The sequence below is a fragment of the Mirounga leonina genome, unplaced genomic scaffold (assembly GCF_011800145.1).
Source record: "Mirounga leonina isolate KUSES-001 unplaced genomic scaffold, KU_Mleo_1.0 Mir_204, whole genome shotgun sequence".
In the NCBI taxonomy this organism is placed as follows: Eukaryota; Metazoa; Chordata; class Mammalia; order Carnivora; family Phocidae; genus Mirounga; species Mirounga leonina.
In genome coordinates, this window is record NW_023270513.1 from 3,660,594 (window position 1) to 3,679,738 (window position 19,145).

At 56.3% G+C, this 19,145-nt stretch overlaps 2 protein-coding genes across 3 annotated transcripts in view; one reads left to right on the plus strand and one right to left on the minus strand.

Moving 5' to 3' along the window:
• The window catches only part of LOC118026026 (NHS-like protein 2), a 136,661-nt gene extending 117,974 nt beyond the window's left edge, over positions 1 to 18,687 (plus strand). For both annotated transcript variants that reach the window (XM_035028742.1, XM_035028743.1), the window contains 7 exons: positions 5,779 to 5,934; positions 9,007 to 9,134; positions 9,442 to 9,637; positions 11,485 to 11,616; positions 12,847 to 15,174; positions 16,844 to 16,976; positions 17,813 to 18,687. In XM_035028742.1, coding sequence (XP_034884633.1) covers positions 5,779 to 5,934; positions 9,007 to 9,134; positions 9,442 to 9,637; positions 11,485 to 11,616; positions 12,847 to 15,174; positions 16,844 to 16,976; positions 17,813 to 18,137 — 3,398 coding nt within the window. In that variant the 3' untranslated portion in view covers positions 18,138 to 18,687. The remainder of the gene's footprint in view (positions 1 to 5,778; positions 5,935 to 9,006; positions 9,135 to 9,441; positions 9,638 to 11,484; positions 11,617 to 12,846; positions 15,175 to 16,843; positions 16,977 to 17,812) is intronic.
• RTL5 (retrotransposon Gag like 5) lies at positions 814 to 5,528 on the minus strand. The gene is given in 3 exon segments (XM_035028744.1): positions 814 to 1,406; positions 1,859 to 4,944; positions 4,946 to 5,528. Coding segments are annotated over 2 exon segments (1,686 nt in total). The 5' UTR covers positions 5,210 to 5,528; the 3' UTR covers positions 814 to 1,406; positions 1,859 to 3,522.
• Positions 18,688 to 19,145: the final 458 nt, after the last annotated feature.

The following is a 19,145-nucleotide window of genomic DNA, read 5'->3' on the forward strand; positions in this document are numbered from 1 at the left end:
AACCGGGCTTTCTCTCTCATTGTGCTCCTGGAAGCTGGGGCGGGGGGAGGGTGGGCAGGACAGGGTGGACAGGCAGATCCAGGAAGCAGTAGGACCAAGGGAGTGGAGGCCGAGAGAGCTGACTACTGGGCAGCCGGGGAGCTGTGGAAAAGCTACTTTGCCCCTGTAAACCTTGGGCGATGTCAAAAACACTGGTACCTCCATAAACATTCCCACCCACTGTCCCGGGGGTGGGGGGGAAATTCCAGTTCATAGCTGGGAAACGTTAGCAAATCCAAGAATGGGATTCTGTTTCTTCTGACCCCGGAGTCTGTGAGGAGCCCTGAAATCTTGCTGGGAGGATCTCTGCTGAACTGCTCTGGGCAAGTGTATTTAAAATTCATCAGCAGCAAGCTCAGTCGTGTCCGGTAGCACCACCTAGTGCCCCAAAGTGGAAGGGCCCTCCCGCCTCACCACCCCCCTCCCTTCTATGTCCTCTGTGTGCGCGCGCGCGAGTGTGTTGGGGGCCAGGAGAGGTGCCGTTATAGAATGATAGGACTGGGCCACTCATACTTTCATATCCCAGGATGCGGAGAACTAATGCTGTTTTTCAAGATAACTAGTCTTTTTACCTCCCTCCCTCCCAACAACTGCCATCCCCAAGTGCGCAGGACTCTAGGTAGGTCCCTTGGGCCTTGCTGGGCCTCAGTTTCCTCATCTAAGGATTGCAAGGCTTCAGGCTAGGGCTGATTCAGGCAAGGTGCCTGGGAAATGATCTCTGATGCCTAGGGAGTGCTCATCTATGTTTGCTCAATAACCCAGAGAGACGCAGTCTTTACACACCCTTTATATTTTTATTGAGGAGAAAGCTTTAGCATACAGAACGATTTCTTATCTTCACAACACAGTGATGCAACAATAACACGATAACAATAACACATTTGTTTCAAACGGGTTTCCTCCGAGTCTCTGGGAATCCTTGGGCTGCCTTCATATCCCTGGCATGCATTTCCCCCCCCCACCCCCCACCCCCGCTTTCAACCCAAGAGAGCACCCAAAGCCCATAGTTCTTCTTACAGCTCTTGTGGCTGTTACATCACAACAAATATTAAAGATCCGGGAAAGGTGGGGGAAGAGGGTCAAAGGGAAGCCCAAGCCCCCCCTGCCACCAGAGGGCCAGAAACCAGCTCACTGCTCATCCGCTCTTTCCCCGGCTGAGGCTACAAGGGCTCAGGGTGAGAGGCACCACGGGAACAGCAGGGCCTGTGCTGAAGGGTCCCTGGAGGTCGGGGTGCAAGGCACCTGTCCTTTGCACTTCTCCGGCAGGGACGTGGGCAGCAGGGCCAGCGTGTCGACCGTCAGCAAACAGGGTCCACAGCCTAGAAGGAGAGCCGTTCCCCTTCTGGAACTCTCTCCTGAGGAAATAGCTGAAAAACAGACAAAATTTTCTTTATGCGGTTGTTGACCACTGTACCGATGGGAATGGAGAACACCAGGCAACTGAAATGTCCAACAAATCAGGAGACTGCTTAAATAAATTATTCAGTATGCATGACTGCCTAGGTGGCAGCCATTTTAAATCCTGCTGATCAAGAGCTTACAGCATGATCTCAGCTTTGAAAAGACAGAGGGAGAACATGCTAGAAGGGCATCAAAGTGTTAACAGTACACGCGTCTGTGTGGCCGGATTCTGGATGTCTGGGGGTGTTTTGGCCTTAACAGTTTTCTCTACTTTCCAAATTTTCCATTGTGATTATCTATTACTTTTCTCCTTGGAGGAGGGGGGAGCCTTTTTAAAAGGTAGCAACAGGTTCTAGGAACCCGGCTCCACGGATTCCCCAGGCTGAGAAGCGCGTTATAAACAAAAGGGGCTTCTTACCTCCCACTGATGAATAGAGACCTCACCAGAAACCAGCCAGAGGACTGGGTTTCTCTGTGACTCCTCTTCCTTCAGCTCCTTCCGCTTGCCTCCAGGCTCAAAATCCTAAGGCTGGGCTGAGGTTATCTGTCAGACTCCGGTGAGGAACAGAGGCATCATTTACTATGTTTTCTTCCCTCTAGCCACAGACACTTTGGCTGCACTTGTCCAGCTGCCAGGCACTGTGCAGGAAGCTCAGTGTGGAGGGCAGTTCGGGCCAGCAGCGGATCTGGCTGCCATTCTGGGGCCAGACTGACATAGTGTATGTTTTTCACTGCCGAAGCAGTGTTTTCTGGACCCGAGACAAGCAGCAGGACTCTTTATGGGCGGCCCTGGGTTCGTACCCAGACGTCCCCGGAGTTATTAGGAGGCAGTCACCCTCTTAAGCCTCAGTGTCTAATCGAAGCCCAGCACGGGGCCATGGCTTGCCCCCCGCCCCCCATGTGAGAAACATGAGGACGTCCCAGCTGCAAGGCTGTAGACAGAACCTTCCTCTCTCCTCTCAGAACCAAGGAATCCTTGAAGTCGAAGTTAAAGAGCAGGCCTCGGGCCTTCTCTCTCTCTGGCAGTCCAGGAAAGAAAGGCCAGTCGGGCCTCCTCTGGCACCCCAAGGATGGCGAGTCTCCTGCAAAGGCCTTTGGCTGGGGGCTGCAGTCCAAGGCCCGGCCGGGGAAGGAGACCACCGTCCCTAAGGAAAGAGTCACTCCTTACAATGTCAAGCTGAGTTGTTGCTGCGGCTGCCTCCTTCTCCTCCCCCTCCTCTTACTCCCCCTCCGCTCCCCCTCCTCCTCCCTTTAGGCAACATCCAGAGAAGGGTTAGAGCCTGTAACCTTGGGCTCTGTCTGCTGGGGATGCCCGGGAAGGCAGTGTGGTGAGAGGAGAGGGTCCCGGGCTCGGCGAGCTGGTCCAGGGGCCCTGATGCAGGGGTCTGTGGGCCGGAGGAGCCAGCTTGCTGGGTCAGTCAAGAGCCCATCTCAGCCGTGTTGTCCGTTTCACATGTGACTTTGCACACACTCACTGGGCTGGACGCGGGGGTTCTCTTCGGGGCCCTTCTGCTGGGGGGGGCGGGGGCTTGAAGCAAATGTCGGCTTCTCGTACATCTCTTGATACCATCCTGCTCTCTGTCGATTGTATCGAGTCAGTGGCCTCAATGGCTTTAGGAGTTCGGCGTAGCCTGTCCTTTCGCTCGTGGGGGCAGATCAGTGAGGCATTGGGTGCAGTCCTGGTGAACCAGTCCGAGGATAAAACCGTAGAACACAGGGTGACTAAACGCAGGAGAGGTGAGGGTTAGGAACAACCAGAGGGGAAATTACAAGAGGGCGACCAGTTCTTTTATGGGAACAGGCCAGAAACCTGCTCTCTAGCTCGTGGCAAGACTGAGCAGAGCGCACTCCAGGAGGACAGCTACTGCTGATCCCTTCTTTCTCGGGTGGCCTTGCCTGGACACGTGTCACTCTCTGGTCACGGGTGCAAGACGCTCTGGAGTTCTGTAGGTCTTCTTCGGGCTCCACAGGTCTGGAACTCCCTCAAGTACTGGTCAGCAAATAGGGCAGGCGTGGCAGCGATAGCGGGGGCAGGGGACGCTGTAGAAGGGTGTGTTCTGCGCGGCGAGCTCGCCCCGGCTCTCACACGCGAATTCGGCCGCGGGCGGCCCGGTGGCCCCCCTGTCTCGGAGTGAGGCGGAACAGCACGGGGGGCCGCCTTCGAATTTGGCGTTGCCCCAGCCGACCCGCGCGGCGAATCAGCGGGGGCGAACTGTAGAAGGGCGAATTAGTGCCCGGAAGGCCCTCCAGGAGCGGGACGCGATTCTGGTTCCTCCTCCTGCTGGGCTGCACTATGGGAGGCGAAGCATCTAGGAAATTCTCGTGGTAGTAGCCAGTGGTCTGGGATGACGCGTGCGCAACGGTCGGCTCCATCTCCATCATCTCGTCCAGGTCATCGTCTTGGGTCTCATCCTCTGACTCTGGTTCCGGCTCCTGGTCCCCCTCCTGGTCGGCGTCGGGATCTGGCTGCGGGACCGGGCACACAAATTCACCCTTGTTCTCTTCATCCTTGACTGTCTCCACGTCCACCTCCTCGTCCACGTCCACCTCCTCGTCCTCGTCCTCCTCTTCCTTCTCTTCCAGTTTCTTCTTCATCTCCTCCAGCTGCTTCTTCCGCATCTCTTCCTGCTTCTTCCTCTTCTCCTCCTCCTCCCTCGCCTCCTCCTGAAGAGCTCTCACGCGCCTCCGCTGCTCCCTGTCGTAAAGCCTGCGCCTGCGTGTCTCTTCATCTTCGTCACTGTGGAAATCTTCCTCATCACTGTCTTCGTTAGGGTCCGCAGCGAAAGGGAAGAAGATGTTGCGGACCCCCGGGAGCGGGATCGGCTTGGGCACGCGCACTTTCCTCTCTATCTCCACACACTCGAGAATCAGCTCATCCAGGTCGGCCATTTCAGTGGACCATAAGAGCTCCTTGCGGAAGAATTCTGACAGGCCTTTAAGGAACTGGTTTTGAAGGCGGCAGTCATCCCAAGACAAGAACTGGGCCAGGAACTGAAAAGCATCTGCATAGCTGCCTAGGGTACAGTGGCCCTGCCTGAGCTTGCGGATGGCCTTTTTAGCCACGCTCGGGGGGATGGGGCCGCAGAATTCCTTGCGGATCTCATCCAGGAAGCGTGGGAAGTTGGCACGCAGGGGGCTTCCTTCCCGGGTGACCGAGATGGCCCAGTTCTTGGCTTGGCCCGCGAAAAAGGAGATCAGAAAGGCCACCCGCTCGGCGCCCCCGGGGAAATGATCCTCGTGGTCAGCTATGAAGGTCTCTAGCTTCATCAGGAATTCGGCCAGGTAGACCGGGTCGCCCGAGAAGGGCTCTAACTCGGGCCGCTCCAGCGGCGGCAGAGGAGGCTGCGCGGGCAGCTCCTTGGCTGGGGGCGGGGGCAGCGCCGGCGGGGGCGGGAGGGCCAGCGGGGGAGGGTCGACGGGCGCGTCGGAGGTACCGCAGTCCTGGATCACGCTAATCAACAGTTCGTCCGAGGCGTACTCGGGCTCCGCGCGGGGGGGGGGGCCAGCACAAGAAAGGCAGCTCCCCCTCGGGAACTGCGTCGATCTCGCTGAGCGGGAACTCAAAGTTCTCCTCGGCAAGGACGGGCACCACCGGCACTGGCCAGCGGATGTAGCTCGACACGTTGCCCCGCAAGGAGTTAACCTCGGCTAGGGCTCTTCCGAGCTGAAGGCCCAGATTGGCATTCTCCCCGCGAAGGGCATTTAATTCTTCTCGCAGGGCCACGTTCGCCATGCGCAGGCTGTTTAGATTTCCGGCGGCCTCGGACATCAGGATTAGCTCAGGGGCCCCGGGTCTGAGGGCGGGGGCGCAGGCGGAGGGGGGTGGGGAGCTGGAGGCCGCGAGAGGAGGCTGAAATGCGGCGGCGGAGCGCGTGCGGGGGGAGGGGAGCGGAGCGCCGCGGCGGGGCGCGGGAGAGGCCGAGCCACACCCACTGGGGCGAGCTCGGAGGGCGGGCGCTCCGGCCGGAGGGCCCAGCGGCTCGGCCCGGGGCGCTTTACCTCGTCCCGGGGATCGGATCGGAGAGGGCGGGCGGGCGGCGGCGGGAGCCGGGCGGCGCCGGGAGCCGAGGACGCGGGCGGCGGGCGGCGGGCGGCAGGCGGCAGGCGGCGGCGGGGCGAGCGGAGGCTGGCGGAGCGGGAGGGAGTGCACTGCGGCAGGATCTGTCGAGGAAAAATCTTGCGGTTGGCGAGTCCCCGCCTTTTAAGCGCAGCGTCGTGCCGCCCCCCCACCCCCGGCGGGGCGGGTCTTAGGGAACGGCGGGCGCCCACTGGCCGCCGCGCACCGCCCCCCCCCCCCCCCCCCCGCCTGCGCCTCTCACTGACTCTCTCCTTCCCTAGCTGCAGCTAACTCGGGTCGGGAAAACGCGACAGCGACTGCCCACTCGAGGTCGTCATGGCGACAGCCAGTGAACGTGTTCCTCTCCTCGGGCAGGCCCCCGAGTGTAGAGGAGCTGCTTCGAGAGGCGCAGCTCAATCTCCAGAGCCTGTTGCAAGGTACTGAGAGGGAGGGGGGCTGCGGCCGGAGCCCACAGGCGAGATGCGCAGCGGCTGGAGGGAGGCGCAGAAGAAAGAGGACAGGGACCAGCGAGAGAAAAAAAAAGAGAGAGAGAACAGTTGAAACCCCACTGAAAAACAAAAAAACACACAGTTTCCCATCTTTTTACCTTCCAGACTAAAGGATTCGAGAGGGTTCCGTTTCTCCTGGCTGTTTACTCGCCACCCCTCCCTTCCACCCCGCCCCTTTATTTTTCAGTTCAGGAGGCCGCGGGGGGGGGGGGAGGACGGAGGCAGAAGCAGGGCAATGGTCAAGCCATTTATAAAGGGAGCTGGGTGAGAGACTCCCACAGGGTGGGCTCACAGACCTTTTAGACCCTCTCTTGCCACGTCACCCGTGCCTTTGGAATCCTCACACCCAAGGACAATGGAGGCATCTGCAGGGTCTCCCCCTCCGGGCTTCACCCACTCTGCTCTTGCCACAACCTGTCCGTGTGTCTCCTGGGGAGCACCTGCCTCATCAGAGTAAGCCCGACAGGGACGCCTGAGTGGCTCTGTCGGTTGAGCTTGAGCGTCCAACTCTCTATCTCAGCTCAGGTCTTGATCTCAGGATTGTGGGTTCGGTCCCTGCACTGGGCTCCATGGTGGGCGTGGAGCCTACTTTAAAAACAAACAACAAAAAACAAAAAGGAAGCCCAGTACCCAGCACCCAGAGCTCTCCTCATCCCCAATTCCCAGCCCATTGTCTTTGGAGTATACAGATGAGCACGCTGTACACAAAGCTGGGTCCACACGACCCGGACACACAGCCCAGTCGTGGTGCCTGAGCAGTCAGACTGTGCATGCACCAGGCAGAGTGAGAAAACCCAGACTCTGAAATCAGACAGAGCTAGAATCTCATTCCCACCCCTCACCTAACTAGCTGTGGGATGTTATGCAGAGTACCCAAAGCTTCAGATGAATCAGTCATCTTTAAAGTGAGATTCCAGTTCCCCACGCGGCACAGTTTTGTGAGAATCAAAAATGGTATGTAACCTGCTCAGCAAGAGTATCTTGCAGCTGGAGAGACCCCGATAAGATGCACCGTCAACTCCCGGTACATGTCCTTTGGAACACAGGCTTAGCTGGGCACAATATTAAAGTTAACACAAAGGAGAAAACAGTGCGGTCGCTGATAGGCCCTTACAAGACAAAAACCAGACACCTTGACCAGAGGGATTTAGCCTACGTAAGTGGCAAAGAGATTAAAACTCAGTGCTATGAGAGAGACAACTGGGGTGTCACAGTATCTGGACGGAGGTTATAAGGGACGTGCATATGTCAAAATTCACTGAGCTGTGCACTGCAGGTTTGTACACCCTGCTGTAGGTAAGTTATATCTCCATGAAGTAATTAATACAAATAAAATCTCAGTGGTAGTCGCAAGCTCCGTACCTACTCCAGGCACTCGCTGTCCCACTGAGGCCTCTCTTCCAGGCCCAGAAGCCCTTCCTCAATGTCTTCCAACCTCCAAACCGTACACTTTCTTCACAGTCCTCTTCTTGCCTCATTCAAAACCCTTTAACACTAGTTCTACACTTTGCTCATTCCCTTCGTGAGCACTCCCGCGAGCCACCTTGGGCCATCCAGCTCCAGAGGACTTGTATCGTTCTGAAGTACTTTTTCTTTCATTTGTTCATTCATTTACTCATTCACCTACTAGTCCCGGGCTTATCACTTGTCTGCCTAACCAGACCGAACTTCTCGACAGAAAGAATCACATCTCTTAGTACCCTTGTGTTTCCAGAAGCAGCCGGCACAGAGCTGGATCCCCAAGAGGTGCTCCGTAGGCATTTGTTGAGTGAACGTTAAGTGTGAGAAGAAGTCTTGTCAGCTCTCGTTTATCCATACCAACGAAGGTTAACTCTTATGGAGAGTAGAAAATGGTAGCTGGGCCACCCAACTGGACTCCAGCCAAAACCCTCGCCTCCCTTGCCAGGGCAGTGGTGGTGACCTTAGAGAAGCAAGATTCCAAGGGACACCATGAGCCTTGCGTTCAGATAAGAGAGGAGCTGCCAAGGAGAAAAGGAGTCAGTGTGCTCTGTGTTGCCACCATGGGCAGATTTAGGACCGGTGGGTGAAGGAAATCTAGAGGGAGGCGGATTTCACCTCAGGATAAGGAAGAGCTTTCCTGCCATGCCTGGCAGCCCCAACTGTCCTTGGATGGAATGAGCTGCCTTGGGAGGACGGCAGCTCCCCTTCTCTGCAGGTCTGTGTGGAGGCTGAAGAAGCATCTAGAAGGGCTGCTGAGGAGGAACTCTGAGCCCAGAAGGGGGTGTTGGACCAGAGAACTTTTGAGGCCCCCCGGACTCCCAAGTCTCTATGAGTCTTAAAGTCCTTGTCCAGGTGTGCAGAGAGCCCCACCCCTGTTGGTCCTTTGCTCTCTCCTGTTCCTCATCTACTCATCGAACCCATCACTTCAGTGAAGCCCATTCAAATCTTGTGCATCCCTCCTATTCGCTGACAATGCCCTTCCACTTCTCCTTCCTTCTCGGCCACTACCTCTGCCTTCCCTCTCCCTCACCTTAGCCCCCCTGGACCTGACACAACCCACAGTGGGACTAAGGTGCAGGGAACCAGGCCCTCGGAGGCTCAGATGAGAGTTCTTGAGATCCAGGGGAGCCCTCCACATTGGACTTCCCAGTGCAAATTCCTTCCTGCTTCACACAGGTCCTTTCCCTGGTAGGCTTGCAGAAAACCTGAGGAGCTGCAGGGCTTCAGAGAAGGGTGTCTGCACCCTGAGGCTCTCCTCTAAGTTGAGCCCCTAAGGTGGGGGCCGGCAAGACACGGGCTTGGTCTGCGAACCGGCGCAACTCGACTCTACCGACTCTCTTTTCTCCTCGGCCCTCGCAGTCCTGGGAAGTAGGCATTTTTCCGTTTCCGAAGCCAGAGGCTCGGACGCTGGGCCAAACCGTAAAGAAACAAGGCAAGTCAGGCCTGGCAGCTAAAGCAGGAGCCCCAGCTTGCGGTCCTCTCCCAGCCCGGTGCTTGGCCGTGGCCCCTAGAGTGTGTATCCACTGTGCTGTTTTTCAGAAGAATATGAGGAACGGTACCCGGAGGCCAGACTTCTGGGGCAGACCTTCCGCTCTGCTGATGAGGCCCCTGAGCCCACTCCTAGCCCAAGGCCCCAGGCTGGCAGGCGTCTGGAGTTTGTGCTGATGGTGAGTTGCCTCTTCCTCCCACCTGTGAGAGCCAGCGTGGGCAGAGAGCTCTCTGCGCTCATTGACAGCGGCCCTCGAGCTGCGTACCTTACCCACCGGAAGCTGCTGCTCACCTCTGCTTGCCAGCAGAGCTACCCTGAGGCCCTGCCGAGATGGGCCCCACACAGCAGGTGTCTGGCCTGGCAGCCCGTCCACACTTTCCTGCCTACCAGACGAAGCCTCCGACCACCCTGTCTAGACAGCCATCCCGTGGGCACGGCTCATCCCGTCGGGAGCACACCCTTTCCATCACCTTCTTTCCCAACAGCCTACAAAACGGCAGCCGAGTGAGGATGAGACTACCACCCAGGGTGTGAGGGCCCCCGAGGCCTCCCTGAGCCTGTCTACCACAGCCGCCAAGCAAGCTGCCTGGAATAGCCCCTCCCCTCTGCCCATCCTAGAGGAGAAGCGGTGGCTTCAGCCTTGCTCCACGCACTCTGACATTGTGCCCATCAACATCTCTGGTAGAGTTGCTTAGCACCACCTCTGTTTGCTTCCCTCCATGCCAACTACAGACCATCCTCTCCAAATGCACTGGGTGCTGGGGGAGGGAGCGAGACTTTTCTCTGCTGCTGGCTCACCCTGCACTGTCAAGGTCATGGCTTTTGGCCCGGGGGGGCGGGGGGGGGGGAGATGAAGGCATGCAGGCGAGGGGGCTCTCACTGCTCTTTCTTCACTCTGTCCTGGCACTGCCACGCTAACCGAGCCCCTTTGAGAGCAAACAAATTCCTCTTAACAGAAAACGCTAGGACTCTGTGAATGCGTGGGCTCTTCGGAACGTCCGTGGGAACTTAAAGTTTGTGAGCTAGGTTTCGTTTGGGGAGAGAGAACTTCTCGTGCCAGAAGCCAGCTTGGTAGCACCCAGATAGGAGTCGGCGTCGAAGTGTGAGGTTTGTAGTGTTGGTGGTCAGAGGGAGGATCCCACCAGGGACACAGAGCTGGGGCCTCGTGGCACTTCCAGTAGACACTCGGTCTGCTAGAGAGGTGGGCTTCTTCACCTTGTGCGGCAAGTGTTTGAGAAGGGAAGTAATAGAAAGAGACCAAGGCAAATGCGGCTCAGCTGGCTGTGATTTGGGGGCACGGGGCACCCTAGACCATGCCCGTTATTAACTCATGCTCCACACTCCACCAGCTGTACATGGAAGAGGAGGAGGGTCCGTCATTTCAGAAGGAGATAGGGCCAGCGACCTGATGACATGAAGCCCTCCTAACTTAAAGGGACCAGGGGCCCCCTGGGAGCCAGCACTGGCCAGTGGTATGCTGGAGAAAAAGTTGCTGAAGGCCATGAGGGCAGGTCTGGCCACGTGTGGTAGCTCTCCCTGAACATGGGGGCATTCGGCGCCACCCGCATCCCCTCGGCAAATCAGAGGCAGAGCTCAGAGCCTAGGGAGATGCACCAGGAGGAATGAAGGCCGGGAAGAGAGACTCGCCGAGTGAAGGCGGGCGCTTTGTCTTTACACTTCCACCTTACTCTCAGTGAGCCTGGCCCTGAGTTTTGCCCGCAGAGCCCCTTGCTGGGGGCAGGGTGGGCAGTGGGTTACATATGCAGCCACGGGGCCGAGAGGGGAGGGTCTGGTGAGCCCGCTGTCGCTGCGGAATGAGAGACAGCGCGGGGAACAGCGTGCCTCACCCCACCCCTGCCCCAGCAATTCCCCTGGAGCAAAGACTGACCCAGGGTTTCGAGAGAAATAGATCTCAATCACTACACAGGGGTGAACGTTGATAAAATGTGATCAGGTGACTGGAGGACAGACTAGCAGGCTGCTTCCTGGATGGTGGGGGGCCAGTGGGGCAGCTTCTTGGAGGCCCTGTCCTTACTGGCCCATACAAAGGCTTTCTTTGAGAAACGATTACAATCAAGCAACATCTAGTCTCAACCTGTCTCTCTACTCTGGTGGTTCTCACCCCGGGCTGCACATCTGAATGATCAGTCATCTGGGGAATTCAAGAAAAATGTTTCTATCGGGGTCCGACAGCCCGAGATTTCAGTGTCCTTGATGGGGTTCAGATACTAGGGTTTCAAAAGCTGCTCAGTTGGATTTGATATGCAGCCAGGGTTGAAAGCCCTGGCTCTCGGCCACCTAGGACTCGCAGGTGACCCAGGGTGCGACCTGTGAAAGCCCACATGTATGTCTTGGGGCTGCGGGTGCCCGGGGCCAAATTGGGAGGGATGAGGAAGAAGGGCCACTTGCCTGGACCCTGTTCATGCTCATCGCTACTGCCGTCATCCCTTCTGTGCACCTCAGACTGATTTCCACTGTGCTGTAAACAGAAACCAGGATGCACCCAAGTGTCTTTATTTTGGCTACAGGGCAACAGTTTGATAAACACGCAAGTTTGCGACACTCGTTGTTTAACACAGAGACAGCCGTGAACCCCAAATCCACCCTGAGGCGGAGGCGGACCATTATTGGATTCTCTAACTTTTCCCAGCGAGACCAAGGTGACCCCACCACAGCTGATGCCCCAGATCCTTCCCCTTGTTCACTTCTACCAGCCCTGCCCCCCAGGAATAATTCAGAGTGCGTGCGTGTGCGTGTGTGTGTGCGTGGGGGGGGAGCTTTGGATGCCCTAAAAAAAACCCCATGTGGTAATTAAGGATAACCAAGGGCCCTTTGTCAAGGGCGTCAACTGAATATGGAAAGCAGGGTTCCCAGGCTAATAAATTCATTATGTTATTGTTTCCCATTCTACATGGAATATAGCCGTATGTGTCAGATTTAGGCAAATAGATCAAGGCAGGAATCATCATGAAAAGCACCATCCTAACAGAACCATTACTGCTACTAAATGGAGGCCAGCCAAAGGGCGCAGACCAGAGAGATGTGGATGCGAGTCCCGGCCTCTCCGCTTACTAAAACCGTGAGGCCTTGGCCAGTTTGCATCACCTCTCTGAGCCTCAGCGTCTTCATCTGTAAATTGGGGATAACAACACCAAGCTGGCGGAGTTGTGCGGATTAGAGCTGTTAACATGTAATGGGCCTACCGTGCACCCGGTGCGTAGTGGGTGCTCAACGAATGGTGGTTGCTCTTATAAATTTATTATAGTCGTAGTAGCAGCAATGATGTGACAGTAAGGATTGTTGTGGATGAGAAAACCTTTGGGGATTTTGGACATCGGAATTGTTTCCCCACATCTGTGGGTCATCCCAAGTCCCTCGCGTGTGGCAAAGCTAAAAAGGGCCAGGTGCCAGAAATGCAACCAGGCTCTGAACTTGCCGCCCGTGGCATCCTCCAGATTCATTGCCGGGGCTGGAAGTCCCACGGCGCTGTCCTTTGGCAGGTCCCCAGCCCCCGCTCTCGTCTCAGGAGAGGAGGAGCACTGAGGTCTGGGATCGTTCGTGAGCCTGGGCTGGAAGCTCGGGGGAAAAAACAAACAAACCCAGGTAGCCCCACACGCCACTTGAGCTCTAAAAGGAATAATTAAAGCCAGCAAGGCTTTGGCAGCCTCCTGGACAATTCAAGGGCAAGGCACCCCGTGACTCACCATGTGGTGATGGGCAAGGACCCAGCTTCCCCAGCATCCTCATCTCGGGAGAGGAAGAACCAAGGAATCCTGACCAAGCTGTTGGCAGATGCTTCTTGGCAAGACTTTGGTGCACCTGTCTCGAGACGAGGACCTCAAGGGGGATCCCTGGCGGCAGCACTAACTCTCTGTGTTTACCTTCCGCAGGTCACGGCAACAGGCCGGCTGGCAGCGGGGCCCACACCGCCACCTCGGACATCAGGCCCAGTCATTCGGCCCCAGAAGGTGTGCATGGAAGAGGGGCAGTTGGTCAGGAAGTTCAGTTCCCAAATCTCACCTCCCCAGGACTGAGGAGTCCTTCTAGTGACCCGGAGGAACCGCTCCAAGTGCGCGGTGTCACCAAAGCCCCGGGCATGGAGAGCATAGGAATCGTGTACAGCGTCCCCAGTTCTTGCAACGGGCCGACAGAATCGACGTTCTCTGCTTCCTGGAAGGGAGATACTTTTACCTACATGGCTCCAAGTGCCGCCAGCCAGAGCAGTCGAGTGGGTGAAAACGGAAGAGATCCTTCCTCGGGCAACGCTTGGGTCCCTCTGCACGCGCTGCCGCCTCTAGTTCCTAAGGAGGCCGCTACCCTCCTTGTCACTCGTGATAACCCTGCAGGATGCAGTGGGTCAGCTGGCTACTTTGAGCGCCCTACTCAACGAAGGCAAGCATCAGAGCGACCCTCCAAGATCGGCCTCCTCACCAGTGGTACCTCAAGGCTGGAGACAGGCCCAGGGGGGTCCAGCAGGTTCCGGGAGCGGTCTCTGTCTGTGCCCACGGACTCGGGCACCGCGGATGTGGACTACAAGGAGGAACAGAAGGCCAGTGAGGCCTGTGCCCTGCCTTACGCCAGTACGAGTTCTGAGGGCAGTAACAGTGCCGACAACATCGCCTCCCTTAGCGCGCAACAGGAGGCCCAGCACAGGAGGCAGAGATCCAAGAGTATCTCGCTCCGGAAGGCCAAAAAGAAGCCGTCCCCACCCATGCGCAGTGTCTCGCTGGTCAAAGATGAGCAGGCCCTCTCGCCGGAAGGTGGGTCAGCACTGCCCAAGGACCAGAGGCCCAGGAGCCTCTGCCTCTCCTTGGAACACCAAGGACGGCCCTCAGCCCACCCCGATGCTCAGGGTCACCCAGCTGTGCCAACCGTCAAAGATCCGGAAGGTACACAACTCTCCCACCACTGGTATCTGGCTGACTGGAAGTCCGGCGACACCTACCAGTCCTTGTCCAGCTCCAGCACTGCCACTGGCACCACGGTCATCGAGTGCACCCAAGTTCAGGGCAGCTCAGAGTCTCTCGCCTCCCCTTGCACGTCCAGAGCCACGACGCCTTCCCAGCTCTCCATCGAGGTGGAGGCCAGGGAAGTATCCTCCCCAGGAAGGCCCACCGGGCTGATGTCACCCTCCAGTGGATACTCCAGCCAGTCGGAGACACCAACGCCCACCGTCTCCATGTCCTTGACCCTGGGCCACCTGCCCCCTCCGAGTGGCGGCGTCCGGGTGCGTCCGGTGGTACCCGAGAGGAAGTCGTCGCTGCCCCCGACCTCGCCGATGGAGAAACTTGCCAAGTCACGGCTGTCATTTGACCTGCCGTTGACCTCTTCAGCCAACCTGGATCTGTCCGGGATGAGTATCTCCATCCGAAGCAAAACCAAGGTGAGCCGACATCACTCAGATACAAATTTTGGGGCCAAGCTGGCCCAGAAAACGAGCCCCAACCAGCCCGTCATGCCCATGGTCACTCAGTCCGACCTCCGTTCCGTGCGCCTGAGGTCAGTCAGCAAGTCTGAGCCGGAAGATGACATCGAGAGCCCAGACTATGCTGAGGACACAGGAGCGGACGTCTTCACCTTGCCAGAGAGAAAGACGAAACCCCCCATAGCCGAGAAGCCCCCCGTGGCCCGAAGGCCTCCGAGCTTGGTCCCCAAGCCACCATCGGTCCCCGAGGAGTACACACTCACCTCACCGACCTCGGCCATGACCCCCAAGAGCTCAATTCAACACACGCGGCCACTCCCTCAAGACATCTACACGGTGGTGCGGAAACCAAAGCCCTCCAGCTTCCCCGAGGGCAGAAGCCCCGGGGAACCTCCAGCGCCCTCGTCTCTCGCTTTCACACCTTTTGCCAGTTCCTCTGGTGCTTTCTTCTCAGGAACACAGCAACCTCCCCAGGGCACCACGGAGGACGGGGGCCCCAAGGCGAGAGCCCTGCCTGAAAGAATCAGCCTGCAGAGCCAGGAGGAAGCGGAGAGAAAGAAAGGCAAGATCCCACCTCCCGTCCCCAAAAAGCCCAGCGTGCTGTACCTGCCTCTCACCTCACCCACGGCTCACATGGAGGCGTACGGGGCCGAACCGAGGCTGCCTCTCAGCCCCATCATCACCCTGCAGGAAGAAGCCAAGGGTCCCCCCACCAGTGACCACCCACAGTCCCCTGGTACGAGGACGACTTCACCACTGCAGGCTGAAGGTGAAAGGGAGGCAAGTCCTCTAGGTTAGTAAACTGCTGGCTATTCCTTTCAATCCAGGAAAGATGACGGTGAGCATAGAGTGCCAGAGACGGAAGCAGATGCCCCCCAATAATGATCCTGAGTCCAGGACAGCCGGGTCAGTAGGAGGCATCTCTTGAGGGTTGGGGTTCTGCCAAAGAGGCCTCGCCGCCCTTGGGATCAGGAGTGACCCAGGCAGGGATGGATCTCCAAGGCCCACTTTGGGCCGGTCCACCCTGGAACCCCCAAGGACTGAGAGAATAAAATCAAACTAGGTCTTAGCACGCTAGGACCCTAGGAGCCCATCTGCCTAGTCAGGCACGCATCCCCCGCCCTAGGAACTCTCTCTCTGCCTCACCGGACAGCACTTTTCTCTAGCCACGCTGATTTTAGTTTCACGCACGGGACTCCGTACCCTCCCAGGCTGAGTTCCCGTGTGACGGCCCGCTCGCAGGCTTCTGAAAGGGTAGCATAGGTTTCCAGCGGCACCCTTTCTTAGTGCTTTCTGGAGGAAAGGGCGCTCACTTGCTGGGATTCTTTGAGGCTGGCTCTTCCCAGGACAATAAGACGGGGCTGGATAATGTTTCTCGTCCTTTTGGGGGGTCTTTTTTTTTTCATGCCCCTTTCCTGTTTCCATTGCGGTCAAATGCACCTAACGTGAAATTTACCATCTCCAGAGCGCTCTTCATCTTGCAACACTGAAGTCTGTACCCATTAAACAACAACTCACCACCGTTCCCTCCCCCTAGCCGCTGGCAACCACTCTTCTACTTTCTGTCTCTATGAATTTGCCTCTCTCTAGGGAGCTCGTGTAAGTGGAATCACACCGCACTGGTCTTTTGTGGACCGCCTATTTCACTTAATAGATTGTCCTCCACATCCATCCGTGTTTCTCATCCTTTTTTGGAACCCTTAACACCAAACATCAAAATCTTATCACCTTCCTGGGGCGCCTGGGTGGCTCCATCACGGTTTCTGTTCAGGTCGTGATCCCGAGATGTCGGGGTCCTGGGGTCAAGCCCCACATCGCATCGTCGGGCTCCTTGCTCAGGGCAGAGTCTGTGAGTCTGCTTGTCCCCCTCCCTCCCCCTCAGCTCCTCCCTCACTCCATGCTCTCTCTCTCTTCCTCTCTCAGGTAAATAAGTAAAATCTTAGAACAAAACAAAACAAAACAAAAAAACAACATCTTATGACCTTCCTTAAGCTGATTTGGACTTTCAACAGAAGTTAAATCATAGGGACTAGAACAGGCAAACAAATCAAAGCCCACAGGTAATTTTAGAATATGCTTTGTCAAACTCCACAGGCTCCCTCTGAGATTCAGATAGGTCCCACTCCCACCTACTGGTTGAGTCATTGCTTTAGATTACTCTCAGCTTTTTTGATTTTTAAAAATGATGCATTCAAAGCAAGAAAATGCTCTGGCAACCTGTTGTAATGGAAAAGGCATGAGAAAACAAGGACCCATGCTGATCTTCACCACTCAGGCCACCTTGGCCAAAACATGAACCTTCTGAACATCGTGTTCCTCTGCAAAATGGAGACATTAAGGGTCTCTGCCCAGCAGTCCTTTCAGACTTGCTTTGAACATCAAATGAGGTACATGGGTGAGAATGTGCTTTGTCCTAACTCCTGTGGGCCAAGTATTTAATTCCTTCTGGTTCTTATGCCTAGGGAGCTCTGCAGAACCAAGCACTGAAGAAAAAAGTGTAATCAGCGATAAAACAGCCGAATGGATCGCCGAAGACGATGAGGACGTGTTTGTGGCTTCTCGCACAACGGAAGATTTGTTTACTGTGATACACAGGTCTAGACCCATTTCCTTAATTCCTAACGTCTCCTTAATGCCTTCCCTTTTGAGCCCTCTGAGCAGCCATGAGCACTGAAGCTGGAGACTAAGTGCAGATACCCACACATGGGAACGGCAGTGCCAGGCCTCGCAGATGCAGTTCGCTGACATCTTTGGGTGACGTGGAGGAGGGGCCGGGAAGGGAGGACCAGGTGCCGAGTGAGAGGCCCCTCGTCTCCTAGCAACCGCAGGCCTATTGTGGCTCCATCTGCTCTCTGCAGCTCTGTCTACAGACAGAGACATTTAACCCTTCACAGCATTCCTTGTACCAAACCCATCTCAGCAAGAAGCGCGGTGGGGCACCGAGCCGGGTGGGTGTCAGAGCAGGAACGTAGGCAAAGGGGGACCGGACGGGGACCCCCGTTCTTGGACAGGGGCACAGAGCAGGGGCTTGGTGGTGAGAAAAACTAGAAAGAGCCCAGTTATCAGGGCTGCGGGAGGGCCCGTTCCCTCGGGCTCTCTTGAATCCGAGTCACCGAGCTACAAGCCTTGACTCCTTAAATTCTTCCTCCGTCCCAGAACCAGGGCATGGTCGAGCCTGCAGGCCCTCCAGCTGTGGGTATTGAAAGGAGGGTACAGGCAGGGAGCCAGACAGGGGACTCTGAGGACTTAGCAGCTAGTGAGAGAGAGAGAGAGAGAGAGAGAGAGAGAGAGAGCGCTGGTCAGCGCAACTGCTCGCAAGGCTGCTCCGTGAGGCTCCCAGGTCATGTCACTGGCCTTCGGGAAGTTATATGAAGCATTAGGAAAATGTCTGCCACGTTGAATTCACTCAGAGCAAACTTTCTCTTCTTTAGGTCCAAAAGAAAGCTGCTTGGCTGGAAAGAGCCTGGGGAGGCCTTTGCCGGCGGCGGCAGACCAAGCTCGCATTCACCAGTAAAGAACCCAGCTGATTCTCCAGTCGGTGAGTCAGCTACCCCTCCCGGGTCAAGCGGCGGTGCCAACCTAGATGCTGGCAGAAACGATGACTTCAAGGCCTTGCTACAGAAGAGGGGAAGCAAGGCAACTCCAAAGTCCCGCCCCTCAGCAGCCGAACTGCTGAAGACCACTAACCCACTGGCTCGGAGAATTATTGCACAGTTTTCAAAAGACTACGAAACCACCGATAACCCCAGTACCTAAGGCCCGGGTTCAGCAAACAGGGTTTAGTCACCAGACTTGAGTAGACGAAGGGGAAGAGAAAGGGTTTTAAAAAGGAGTCGTGGAAATAACAGAAGAGCCTACTTGTCCTTTCCATTCATTCACCCCCTGGACAGCAGGAGAGAGGCCACTTGACCTAGAACTGAAATCATCAGGCACTTTAATCACCTTCGGACATTTCGCATTGTCATACGTGTAACGATCTTGCCATTACTGACGACAGATTTTCTCCTTCTTCCCCCCAGTGCTGTGCCCTGAGGAGAAATCCGTCCCTGACTCCTGTCACCAAGGGGCACAGTGCGAGGGCCGACTGGGGCTGCCGAGACTGGGGGTTTTCCGATTATTCACTTTCCGGGCAAGGCCTTGATGGCCCTGTGTAGAGAAGCAGAAAGACTCTGAGGCCTCTTCAAACCAGTCTTGCTCTCCGAAGCCCCCCTCAGAGAGGTTTGCGGGTGTACGCTTATTTCAGCATGGGGTTGATTGGCTGGCTTTTGTCATGCAAAATATGAATGTGACTCTGTCTTGAAATTCATGCCTTTTTCAGTTGGATTGTCTACGCGGAGAACAGGGTGATGAGTTCCGATAAACATGTAGACCCCCCTCCCCCTTTAGCTAGGAAAAGTCAGGACTGGGTTGCTTTGGATGAACCAAGTTCAGCGAGCAAACGAGGCAGCCATGCGTTCTCTCAGATCTAGCCGAGGCAACTCGCACGCGCGCGTGCGCCGTGACATTCTCCGAGGGTCTGTCCACAATGAGGGCTAGGATCGGTGCCCAGCTCAGGCTGCATTCTAAGAACCCTCGTTTCACTTGCATATAACCTTCATTACAGGAAGTAATTAGCTGAAGGAACAGCATCATCAAAGGCTCAAGGAGGAGAGAAAGTAAGTGTAACTTGTCCACCTCCATTCAGTTTAGATTGTGGTTTGTGGTTGCTTTTGTTTGGGTTAAAGGAGGTCTTACTCTGTTCCCAAACCGAGAATGTATGGACTA